The following is a 13794-nucleotide window of genomic DNA, read 5'->3' on the forward strand; positions in this document are numbered from 1 at the left end:
CATATGTAACCTCACAGGCTCAGCTTATGCATCATAGCCTTAACAGTTTCAGTTCAGACATATTAAGAACAAAGCTCAGCTTATGCATCATAGAGTCGACAGGCTCAGCTTATGCATCATAGCCTGACAAGCTCAGCTTATACATCATACCCTCACAGGCTCAGCTTATGCATCATAGAACACTTGGGAAACATCCAAGCCATCTAGGTCGTATAACTTAGGACCTTAGTCCGACAACCATCAAACTCTGCCATCTGTCCGGCCCTTAGAAACACCTTTGTCTTACTAATCTGCATGTGACATATAAACAAACAAGTAAACATAAAAAAAATTAAAAAGGTAAATCCTAACTAAAACATCGGATGTAGGAAATAACCGCATCTACTAACAAATCCACATCAAACGGATCCCTTGTTCAAATCTGTGGATCCCTTGCCAGATAAAGCTTGTGATACATCTCATGAAACCCTAGATCTGCTCATCGAGCATCCCACAGAACAAACTAAAATCAAAAATACATAACAATCTATCTTTTCACTATTCCATATCTAAATGACCTAAATATCATAATTATCACACAACCATGACACTTATCAGTCCCAAAAATGAAGGAAAAGATCAAAATATAACAGAATAAAGTAAAATCAAAACTACAAAAACAATTTATCCTTTCACTATGTCATATCTGAAATTAACCTAACTATCATCACCAAAAATACAAATTCAAATATCACAAAACTTTCAACCTAATTTGAAATAACCGCATCTACTAATAAATCCACATCAAAATTAAAGATAAATCAACATTTAGAACCTAACCTGAGTCGATTCATCACAAAACACATGCGAAAATCCTTCGTAAACCTCAAATTTTCACAAAACCATGACACTTATCAGTCCCAAAAATGAAGGAAAAGATCAAAATATAACAGAATAAAGTAAAATCAAAACTACAAAAACAATTTATCCTTTCACTGTGTCATATCTGAAATTAACCTAACTATCATCACCAAAAATACAAATTCAAATATCACAAAACTTTCAACATAATTTGAAATAACCGCATCTATCTACTAACAAATCCACATCAAGATTAAAGATAAATCAACATTTAGAACCTAACCTGAGTCGATTCATCACAAAACACATGCGAAAATCCTTCGTAAACCTCAGATTTTCACAAAACCATGACACTTATCAGTCCCAAAAATAAAGGAAAAGATCAAAATATAACAGAATAAAGTAAAATCAAAACTACAAAAACAATTTATCCTTTCACTATGTCATATCTGAAATTAACCTAACTATCATCACCAAAAATACAAATTCAAATATCACAAAACTTTCAACCTAATTTGAAATAACCGCATCTATCTACTAACAAATCCACATCAAGATTAAAGATAAATCAACATTTAGAACCTAACCTGAGTCGATTCATCACAAAACACATGCGAAAATCCTTCGTAAACCCCAGATTTCGTCGTTCGAGCATCCGTCAACCGCTTCACCAGAAAAGTAAGAATCACAAAAGAACATGGTAAGATATATAACACTCATTGCAACTTATCAGAACATCAAACGGATCCCTTGTTCAAATCTGTGGATCCCTAGATCTGCTCATCAAACGGATCTGGTGATAGATTCAAACGGATCTGGTGATAGATCTCATGAAACCCTAGATCGCCGAGAAGAGAGAGAGAAGAGAGAGAGAAGATCTGATGTTGTTTTGTGAGATGTGTGAGCATTGAGAGAGAAAGCATATGGTGATCCGTGTGAAGTCAAATGGACGGTCCCAATGTTGATCCGTGTGAGAAAGTAAAACATTTGGACGGCAGATAGATCTGCTCATCAAACTGATCTGGTGATAGATTCAAACGGATCTGGTGATAGATCTCATGAAACCCTAGATCGCCGAGAAGAGAGAGAGAAGAGAGAGAGAAGATCTGATGTTGTTTTGTGAGATGTGTGAGCATTGAGAGAGAAAGCATATGGTGATCCGTGTGAAGTCAAATGGACGGTCCCGATGTTGATCCGTGTGAGAAAGTAAAACATTTGGACGGCAGATGTATACCCTTGTAAAGGGTAAAAGGGTTTGTGTTTTCTTGTGCCTTAACAGTTGTACATTGTGCATTAAGTGTTTTTTCAACACCTTGTTCAATTACCATCTTGTCCTTCACATATCCTTATTAAAGTAGTACTAGTCACTTACCCGCGCGATGCGGCGGGAGTGGCAATTTACAATAGGATACTCGTTTACCGTTAGTTTATCCGTCGTTTGCCCGCGCGATGCGGCGGGAAACATATCACTTAGATTGGTGAGTTTAGGGCTATGTACGAGGCGGTTCGGTTTGAAAAATATCACTTAGGTTGGTGAGTAGGGACCCACGCGTTGCTCGTTTTTCTATTAAAATATATGGATGAGGTGAAATTCACAAAGGCTGAAAGGAACATGAATGATTTGGTGTTTGATATCAACACTATCAAGATGGTGTAAAATCGTCCATATTTCGCTTTCTCCATTAACAATCTTTTTAAAGTCCATAAGCGTGTGTCATATCAGTAGTTCAAGAGGAAGCTAGTGCAAGCTATATTGGCAGTTTCATGCTGGAGTAACAACATTTAGGAGCGAGGAACCATTGGATCTTCTTCAAAGTCCAATCAGGATTGACAAAATTTATGACAGAATGTCACAAATAAAGTTGAAGTAGCTGACTACGATGAAGTGGATACAAATTAAAAGTCAACACTTTAATGTCAAAGTCACGGTGATTAGAGACATTCTTTTGAAGGGATTGGTATTTGATACGTGCTAATTTAAGCATTATTCTTTTTTTTTAACATATTTCTTAAAAAGCTCCAACTCACAAAACGGGGCAGACACACACCAAACCGGATTACATATATACACAATTACACCAATCGGACCACAAAACGGTCATTCCTTTTAATTTAATGCTAATTCAAAATAACCCAACGATTTAATTTCTCTAATAATTTCTTCCACCTGCACTTCTTTGTTCTCGAATCTGAGACTGTTTCTAGCCCGCCACAAACACCAACATCCGACGATCAAAATTCCATGAAAGACGTTCTTAACCAATCCTGTCAAGCGCATAAGATTCTGCAACTCTAGGATATCTCTAACCGAGCTTACGACAAAGAGAGCTATTTTACACCATCTACTAATGTGCAGCCAAATCGTCGAAGCAATCATACATGAGCAAAACAAGTGACTCACTGTTTCATCGCTGTAATCACAAAATGGGCAGTTTGAGACTTCCACATTAATATTTAAGTCTATACAAGCCGCTCCCGTCGCATTTTTTTCCATTTCGGCTCTCCACACGAAAACAATACACTTCAACGGTAACCACTTGCACCATTCTAACACGTAGTTACCGCAATAATCGTTCCTTTTGGAAAGCATTCTCTTGACAGTACAAATTAAAAATTCATATAAGTTAGTCTCGATCCAAACCCACTTATCGTTAACTTCAGCCAAAGCCATAACGTCCAAATCTCTTCTCAGCCAATTATACTCCGTAATTTCAAGAAAAGAAGCAGGACCACGTTTCCAGTTCCATTGCTTTTGTCTGTTCCCATCGACGCCACCTAAGTGCCTATCCACAGTGCATCTTTTTTCAGTCTCTGGTAGAGGTGCACAAAATAACCAGTTAATTAATCGTAATTGTAACCTTTAATAACCAATTTAGGAATAACCAGTTAGTGGTTATTTTTAACCGTAGGTTAGTAACCAGTTATAAGTACTTAGTACAAGAATCGGTTATTAACCAGTTTTTTAACCAATGGACCAATTAACAAAAAAAAAACGAAAAATTCAAAATAAAAAGGCAAAATAACCGGCTAATAACCCAAAATATCCGATTAATTAACCTAATCGGTTAAAATGATTAACCGGACCAACTAAAAAAATAATTAATAAACGGGTCAGAATTAGCAACTATCATAAACAGGTCACACTTATTATAATAAATGGGTCAAGGTTACCATTTGAAACAAACAGGTCATAATGAGCTACTTTAGTAAACGGGTTAAACTCATCACTTTTAGTAAATGGGTCAGACTCGTCAATTTTAGAAACATTACTACTATTCAATGAAAATCTACGGCTTGGTTCTTAGCCATATACCACTTTCAGAGGAAATTGCAACCTGAAAAAGCAAAGCAATAAGAGCATCCTTCGCAGAAGTAGCAGTTTCCGAATCAGTAAACTGTACCAGCGCCTGAAATGCATATATATAGTAATAATTAAATATACTTTCTAATGCGGTCACGCTTGAAAGTAAAATCTTGAACACACCTGAAATCCAGCTGTCTTCTCAAAAGTTGTACAAACGCGATTTCAAACAGGCTTCTATGCAAGCACTACTTAATAGACAACAATGAAGAGACAAAATTCAGAAATATAATGCTGATAGAGCGGGTATCATTACCATCAATGGTTACCAAAAGTACATTTCCAGCAACAGCTGCAGATGTTTTGTTGTTCACAATTTCTTGCCGGTTGGAGTACTGTAGGTAGACAGTTTTCCCTCGTACCTGAGCTGTTCTGACGACGAAGCATAGTACGATATCTTAGCAATTTCTTGATTTTGTTCAGCCTACAACACCACATGAATTAACAACAGACAGGTAGAAGTCACAATGGTAGAAGTCACTTAAAAAACATTTAAAGATCATACAAGTACAAACAAGTCGGCTCACCCGTTATATATGCATATATCTGGAAAAAAAATTTAGTAAACTATTGCACCAAACCATAGACCTATTTATCTGCAGCTGCACCTTCAAAAGTCATCAATGGCTAATCTACACTATTCTACTGCTGTTGCTCCGCTCCATTTTCTAACTCATATGTAGGCTCATCTTCTTGTCTTTTTGCAAATGAAAGTACACTTTTAAGAAAATTAGTTTCATCTTCTATATATTTTGAATGGTTTCTAAAGGGTGTACCTATTGGCACACCCATTTGCCTATCTACACACATTAAAAGGTGTTTTTTGTCCTTATTTGCACACCCTGCAGTGTCGAATTGTGGCCAAAATGCTGCGTTTTGGTCCGGGTAACCGAAAAAGACTGACGGGTTTCTGACGGGTCTGTTGACCGGACCAAAACGTCGAGCTTTGGCCGCGTTTTGGTCCTCTCAACCAGACAAAAGACTGACACCCGGTCTGGTTGCATGACCAAAACACGGCCAAAGCTCGGCATTTTGGTCCGGTCGACAGACCCGTCAGACACCCGTCAGTCTTTATCTGGTTAACCGGACCAGAACGCCACGTTTTGGACACAGTTCGACACTGCAGGGTGTGCATATAAGGACAAAAACCACCTTTTTGGGGTGACTATCTACACACCAAGTGTGTAGATAGTTTGGGCCTTTCTAAATTAGTTATTTCGAAATGACCTAGCTCCTTTTTAGTTATATAAAAATTACCCAAAATGCCCCTACAGCTAATTAGGCAGTTTGACCCGTAATAGAAATTTCCCCATAAACAAAACAATTGTATTTATGAGGGCTGTTATTAAATGGACCAAGCCCAAAAATAATACATAATAATTCAGGTTTACAGACCTACATGACCATTCTAAATCATGAAATAATAAATTTGTGTAACATGAAACCTAATCAAAATTAACAAAATGCATACACAATAGTTAATAACAAAAAAAAAAACAACTAAGTGTAAAATAGACTACTAATAACATTCAGTTACAGTTAATGCATATCAGTCGATATAAATGTAATCCATAGCAAATGCAAATCAAAATTAGGGCTTAAAATAAGAAAACTTATACCTATTACCTAGTGATGCAGTTAAAAGGATTGTTATCGCTAACGATGGCATAATCATTGGAAGTCCCAGCGAACGAACTACGGTCACCAAGATGATGCTCAAGGTAACAAACAACAGCTCCTTCTGCACCCGTCTATTTCTCTCGTCTTCAATTAACGATTCATTACCAAGTGATAAATATGATTCCCTGAAATGAAACATTTGGTTTAACTATAAAAAAGTTCAAATGCATAGATATACAAAGCTTATAAGTCATTTCCTTCTCATTTAACTTGTCACTCAGCCATGACCCATGACTCCATAAGGTGCAACCCTCAAGTTCCAGGAGATTCTTCGTTCCTAAAACATGAGATAGTTTTCATAAGCATATTTAACAGAAGTAGTCATTCGTATTTATTAAAAAAAAAAAGTTTCAGAAGTGTCCTGACCCAAGCCGACCAATAACAAAATATTTCTATATTTTTCAACTTAAACTTGTTTAGGTAGGTCTGTTGCCCAATCGTGCCTGCCCGCCTAATTTGCATAACCGGGGTTAACATTGTCGTTACATAGAAGTATATGGTTTTGAGGTTCAACATTACAAAAACAAACTGAAACATGATCTACCTCCTCCCCAAATTATATAAATTCAAAAAGACATAAAAAATAACTATTAATTTACCTCATTTGAAGTTGGTATCAAAGTACCAATCCTTGTACAAGTAACCATATCGACCACTTAGATGTTTTAATATAAATTAAATTTATAATCGACCTGGTAGTAGAGACTAAGCTTTTGAATCATCCATAGAGGCGTGGATACAAATACGGGTCTGAAGACCATATGCAAGTTGTTTCATTTAGATAGAATTGGCCTAAAATATCCGTTTACAAAGTAGATGTACCTGCAAACATAATTACACCATTAACCTCCACGACTCACTATGTTTTGTAGTTATGAGCATACATATATATGTATATAGATGTCTATAATAAGCTCATGTATGTAGTGCATTGCAAATATAGCGGGAGGAACGCGATTATGACGTTACATAACCACCTTATGTGTTACGGTTTCAGCAATATGTATGTGTTTATGTCGTTCTCATTTATCTACTTGTAATCGGTTTTCTATTGAAGTGTACCTTCTAAGCATGGAAAGAGGCCACTTCTTACTAATATCTTCATGAACTTTGTCATTTTCTGGTTCTACCTACGCATATCACTGTCAAGATATAGCCACGTGGAAATGATGAATAAAGCACAAAGAGCATACAGTACGCTAGTTGGTACCTGATCAAATATATGATCTAAGATAACTTTATCCCAGTCTGGATTTTTTTTGTGTCCAAAAGACCCAGGACTGTGTCAAATTTACAAATTAAGGGCCAGATAATGTGGTATTGACAGAAAGAGCTGAAGCAGATAATGTCAAATCTACTTCTCCATACATGTTCTTAGATGGTGGGTTTGCAGCCTGATAACCTATTTCAAATATTTCGAACAATCAGCTTGCAAATGAATATAAAATAAACAAAAAAACAAAACAGAATCTTAAGCTTCCCAAATTAGTGTCATAGTTGAGAAGGTGGTGCCACCGCTGGATGTTTCTTGACCCGGTTGTATCAACTCTGGTTGATGTACATGCTCTGCCCGCAATCGCTTCGACCCGCGCTCTGTCAGTAAATTTCCATTAATTGGGTTTTCAAGAAACAAAAACCGTAGTTCTAAACATTAAAGAACCACTACAACATATCATGAAATGACATCAAAATTCAAGAACATAATACAGAATACACAAAACACCAGAACATACAAATAAATATATACAAAATTATACAGCGATTCAAGTTGTATAACAAAACTATAACCTAACTATGATGAAACCCTAAAATTACATTGTTATTTATTAACAACATAATCAAATAATAGAACTAAACGCTTACAGGGCCTTACAAATCGATCAAGTGATCCCGACATTGAATTGCAATAATCAACAAAACCGCTAAAAACTCATAATCGCGTTATCAAGCCACGAAATCTGCATCACAAGTTCACAACTGCAACTATGAGTTGAATTAATGAAAAAACAGTTCGTAATTGATCAGTTTATCTTAAAAATATACCTTTAAGTTCGCGATAAAGATAGAAAAACAGCCGGCAATGACCTGAAAGAAAGAGAGAGAAAGAGAGGAGAAAGTCTGATGAAGTTTGTGAGATGTGACTTGTGAGAGAGGAGGGAATGGAAATGGCGATCCGTGTGAAGTGAATATCAGTCGTCCAGATCATGATCCGTGTGAAAAAGTGAAAAAGATGAACGGTTGATGATGAATAAGTTGAAGGGGTAAAAAGTTTGTGTTTTCTTATGCTTTAAATCTTGTACATTGTGCATTAAGTGTTTTTTCAACACCTTGTTCAATTACCATCTTGTCCTTCACATATCCTTATTAAAGTAGTATAGATATATATATATATATATATATATATATATATATATACATAGGGTGGGGTTGTAGAGTGAACACTAGTGTATTTGTGAACTAAGTGAACAAATCCAGACCATTGATTACATTATCAAATCGTAAAATACACTAGTGTATTTTCATTATCAACTCCTGGCCATGAATTTTCACTTATGTATACACTTATGTATATATATATATATATATATGGGAAGGTTCATTGGGAAACACTAAAAAAGTGGGGAAAAGTGGGGAACCGACTCAAACGAACTACGATTGGACTCATTCCAGCGGCGTTGGAACCGGCTCGTCGAACCCTGACTAAGATCTCTTAACCCTAAACCCTAAATCCTAACTCCTAAACTCTAAACCCTAAAGCTAAAAAATAAGGCTAAAACCTAAGCTAAACCATAAAATCTAAACTGCTAAACCCTAAAGGCAAAACCTAAAGCTAAACCCTAAAGCTAAACCCTAAAACTAAACCCTAAACCCTAAAGCTAAACCCTAAAGCTAAAACCTAAACCCTAAAGCTAAACCCTAAAAGCCAAACCCTAATATATTTAGGGTTTAGGGGTTATGATTTAGGGTTAAGGGTTAAGAGATCCTAGTTAGGGTTCGACGAGCCGGTTCCAACACCGCTGGAATGAGTCCAAGCGGAGTTCGTTTGAGTCTGTTCCCCGCTGTTCTCAACTTTTTAGTGTTCCCCAATGAACCTCACGCTATATGTGTGTGTGTGTAAAGTTCCCGTACAAATAACTTTAACGTGCTAAACATACGAATAGCATGAAAAAGACAAAAAAAAAAAAAAAAGCGGTGGGATTTTCGTAATTATTTGCTCGTAGGGTAAATCAAGATTACTCTACAAATGATCCTATAGAGTAATTTTGTAAAATATTCTTGTAAAGTAATTTTGTAAAATGTTCTTTTAAAGTAATTTTGATAAAAAAAAAAAACTATACGTCACCAAAAAAAACCCAAAAAACCTAACCCCCCCCCCCCCCCACACCCAAACTAAATGCTAAAAACTAAACCATAAAGCTAAACCCCATAACTAAATGCTAAAAAAATTTTACAAAATTACTCTAGAAGATCAAAATTACTCTACCAGAACATTTTACAAAATTACTCTACAAGATCAAAAGTACTCTACATGATCATTTACAAAATTACTTTATAAGATCAAAATTACTCCACATGATCATTTGTAAAGTAATTTTGATGCAGAGTAATTTTGATACACTTGTAAAGTAATTTTGATAATTACCCTACAAGATTAAAATTACTCTACAAGAACATTTTACAAAATTACTCTACAGGATCATTTGTAGAGTAATTACTAATAATTACGAAAATGCCACCGTGTTTTTTCAGGAAAACCTTTAGTTCGTAAGTTTTGTACGTTAAAGTTATTTGTATTTGATCTTTTGTGTATATATAGCAAGGATCTGTTAGGAACCACCCTTTATTGCGAGAACCACGAGAACTAATATGAACACAACCAAAACCACTTAAAAAAGCTTAAAAACACACACAATTTTTTTTAATTTTTCGTAAAAAAATCGCAGCCTTTTATTTATAATAACTTTTTTTAAGTTTTTTTTTGTTAAAGTCATGAATTAACCAAAAAAAACTTTTTTAGCATTTAGTTATATGGTTTAGTTTTAAGGTTTAGTTTTTAACATTTAATTTGGGTGAGGAATTTAGGTTTTTTTAGGTCTTTTTTTTTGGAGGGGGGGGGGGTGTTTAGCGTTTTGGGTTGTGGTGGGGTGGGGTAGGTGTGGGTGTTTATGTTTTTGGGTGGGGTGGGTTTATTTTGTTGTGTTCACATTGGTTCTCGCAATAAGGGTAGTTCTCGTATCAACCCTACCCTATATATATGTATATTGGGTAGGGATCCTAGAAGAAGTCCACTCTATTTAAGAAACTTGAGAAGTATTCTGAAGCACATATTTTCCTAAGCCTTTCGTAATGTACACATATGTATAGTTTGAAATTGATTATATACATATATGTATATAGTCAAATCTTGAATTATACACATATGTATATAGTTAATTTTAAACTATACACATGTGTATATTACCAAAAGCTTAGGTGTATATTACGAAAAGCTTAGGTAAAATGTGTAGTCCAGAATATTTCTCAAGTTTCTCAATTAGCCTAGTGTTTCTCACACGATCCTAACCCTATATAATATGTAGGGGAGGGTTCATTGGGGAACACTAAATGTTAGAAACCAAGTTTCTTTATTTGCAAACAAGTATTGATTATCACAATAATATTCATAAACTGGAAGTCATTATCAACGGTTGCTTTTCATTAATCATCAAAGGTTCAATTGTTTTACAAATTGACTGACTCTACAAACTCTCCCTTAGCTGATCACACAAACAAATTAGTTCATATAAGAGAAAATGTAATTATGTGTGATGAATAGATCACTAACAGGTGTGATCTATTTAAACAAGTACGAAAGCTCTATTTAGATATCAGCTGACATCACCCTGATAATGACATCTAACATTCCTACCAGAAAAGGTTCCTTAGATGTAGATGTTTGCAAATATCTGAGCAAATCCTATAATCTGATATAGGCTATACAATGCACTGATGAAAAAAGTACTGTTACATTGAGAAAACATTGTCTAAGCTATCCTCTGTTGTAGTTGTTAAAACATCTTTTTGGCCTAAACAGATGTTTGGTCTTCATCAGACCTTTGCTTGATCAGGGCTTTGGTCTTCAACAGATGCTTGTACTCTTGAACAGCAGTTCCAAGTCTTCATTAGATGCTAGCCATGCTCTTGATCATATGTTCTAAATAGGTGTTCAAGATTCATAATCTTTGGGTCAAATTGTTGTATAAAAAGGGGTCGAACCCTAACTAAGATCTCTTAACCCTAAACCCTAAATCCTAACTCCTAAACTCTAAACCCTAAAGCTAAAAAATAAGGCTAAAACCTAAGCTAAACCATAAAATCTAAACTATAAACCCTAAAAGCTAAACCCTAAAGGCTAAACCTAAAGCTAAACCCTAAAGCTAAACCCTAAAACTAAACCCTAAACCCTAAAGCTAAAACTTAAACCCTAAAGCTAAACCCTAATAGCCAAACCCTAATATACTTAGGGTTTAGGGGTTATGATTTAGGGTTAAGGGATAAGAGATCCTAGTTAGGGTTCGACGAGCCGCTTCTAACACCGCTGGAATGAGTCCAATCGAAGTTCGTTTGAGTCTGTTCCCCACTTTTTTGTGTTCCCCAATGAACCTCACACTATAAGTGTGTGTGTGTGTGAGTGTATAGCGAGTAAAGTTCCCGTACAAATAACTTTAACGTACTAAACATACGAATAGCATGAAAAAGACAAAAAAAAAAAAAACGCGGTGGGATTTTCGTAATTATTTGCTCGTAGGGTAAATCAAGATTACTCTACAAATGATCCTATAGAGTAATTTTGTAAAATATTCTTGTAGACTAATTTTGTAAAATGTTCTTTTAAACTAATTTTGATAAAAAACTATACGTCACCAAAAAAAACCCAAAAAACCTAACACCCTCCCCCCACCCAAACTAAATGCTAAAAACTAGACCATAATGCTAAACCCCATAACTAAATGCTAAAAAATTTTTACAAAATTACTCTACAAGATCAAAATTACTCTACCAGAACATTTTTACAAAATTACTCTACAAGATCAAAAGTACTTGTTGGTGAACTACATCTGTCGACTTCGTCTTAGATCGAGTCATACATTATATTGTATAGATTAGGGCACGTTTTACGAGAAAACTGGAAAGTATATGTGTTTAGGAAGTTAGTTTCGCTCATATGGTCATAGGCTATAGGTTTCGCTTATTCGTACACATGTAGTTTCGCTTATATGGACATGTCCATATAAGCGAAACCTCTAGGCCTATATATAGCAGTCCATTCGAGCGAAACGATATTGAATGTCTTGTATTCCATGCCGAAGTGCTGCCGGTGTGAAGAACTGCATGTAATTGAGTGTTAATCAATACAATCAGCAGTTTTAGTGAAGATTCAGCTGTTTCTTGTTATTCCGCACCTAAAACGTAGTTGAACGCCTCTGAACGACTCAATCGGGTCAGAACACGAGCCTACAAGTGGTATCAGAGTACAGGAGGAGGAGTTCTGCAGAGATTAGCTGGATTTTATCATCATTTCTTGCTTCTACACCTTCTTTATTCAATTCAGAAAATTTTACCAGTTAATATTGGATCAAAATTTCAAAGACTGTGCGTAATTGGACATTAACAAACCCAGGAAAGTTTCGGACCAAAATACGAACTAGAAATGGATTAAAATGACCTCCGATTAGGTTTCGCTCTTTCGGACATTGTGTAGTTCCGCTCATTTAAACACATAGTTTCGCTCCTGTGTCTCAAAGTTGAGAGGTTTCGCTCCAATAATCAAGTAGTTTCGCTTTTGTGTCACCAAGGTTTCGCTCATAAGGACTTGATCAAGGTTTCGCTCATTTGCACAATCAGGGTTTCGCTCATCTGTACAATAGCAGTTTCGCTTTTGTAAACATCAGCAGTTTCGCTTTTGTAAACATCAGTAGTTTTGCTCTTTGATACATCAGTAGTTCCGCTCTTCTGTACATCAAAGTTTCGCTTATACAGACAAACCCTAGTTTCGCTTTTGTGGACTCCTGGGTTTTCGCTCTTGTATACAATCACCTGGTTTCGCTTATTTGTCACAAATTTTGAAATACGTGTTGAAAAGTCATGGATACCGAGTTTTATAACGCGTTTGCAACACCGTCTGGTCCAGCTGCTATTGCTCAAGCTATGAACTTAGAAAATGAAACGGGAACCAGCCAAAAGCCCCCGAAATTGATGAGTATCGAAGAATATTACGGGTGGAAAGACAGATTCGAGAACTGGGTTCAGGCAAACCATCTTAGGTCGTGGGAATGTATCTTGAAGAAATACGTGTTGCCTCGAACAGAATTGCAGACTACTAAAAATCTATCAGAATTCACGGAGCAGGAACGGGTTATGTACAAAGCTGAGAAAATGATGATAAGTCTGCTTCAGCAAGCGATTAAAGAAGACATCTTCATTTTGCTACAGCACGACAAAACTGCAAAGTCAATCTGGGATGCACTTAAAGTCAAATTTGAGGGAAGCGAGAACATGATAAAGAGCAAGAAAGCGCTGCTTAAGAAAGAGTTTGATCTGTTCAGCAGTCTACCGGGTGAAGATACAAAGAAGCTGATTGAGAGATACTGCCACCTTGTGCGATCAATGTCGATGTTAAGTATTGAAAAAGATCGTGAAGAGTGGGTAGACAAGCTAGCTGATGCATTACCACAGAAAGAGTGGGGAATGTATTTGATGATACTGAAGAATACGGGTGTTTATGATGGGTTAACGATTTCTCAGTTCATCGAAAAGATCGAGAGTCAGGATCTGGAACAGCAGAAGATCGCCAGGATGAACAGTCCAAGTGGTCAACAGGATGTGAAGATGTACTACAAGGGTAGCATTCCAGTTCCAGAATCTGAGAGAAG

General features: G+C 36.1%; 1 protein-coding gene across 1 annotated transcript; it reads right to left on the reverse strand.

Moving 5' to 3' along the window:
• Positions 1–2810: 2810 nt before the first annotated feature.
• Positions 2811–4345, reverse strand: LOC110922700. Its single transcript, XM_035987097.1, has 3 exons — positions 4325–4345; positions 4154–4247; positions 2811–3651 (listed from the first exon to the last, which is right to left on the reverse strand). The coding sequence occupies exon 3, from the start codon at positions 3509–3511 to the stop codon at positions 2948–2950; it is 564 nt and encodes a 187-aa protein (XP_035842990.1). The 5' UTR covers positions 3512–3651; positions 4154–4247; positions 4325–4345; the 3' UTR covers positions 2811–2947.
• Positions 4346–13794: the final 9449 nt, after the last annotated feature.

The sequence above is a fragment of the Helianthus annuus genome, chromosome 17 (genome assembly GCF_002127325.2).
Source record: "Helianthus annuus cultivar XRQ/B chromosome 17, HanXRQr2.0-SUNRISE, whole genome shotgun sequence".
Taxonomy (NCBI): Eukaryota; Viridiplantae; Streptophyta; class Magnoliopsida; order Asterales; family Asteraceae; genus Helianthus; species Helianthus annuus.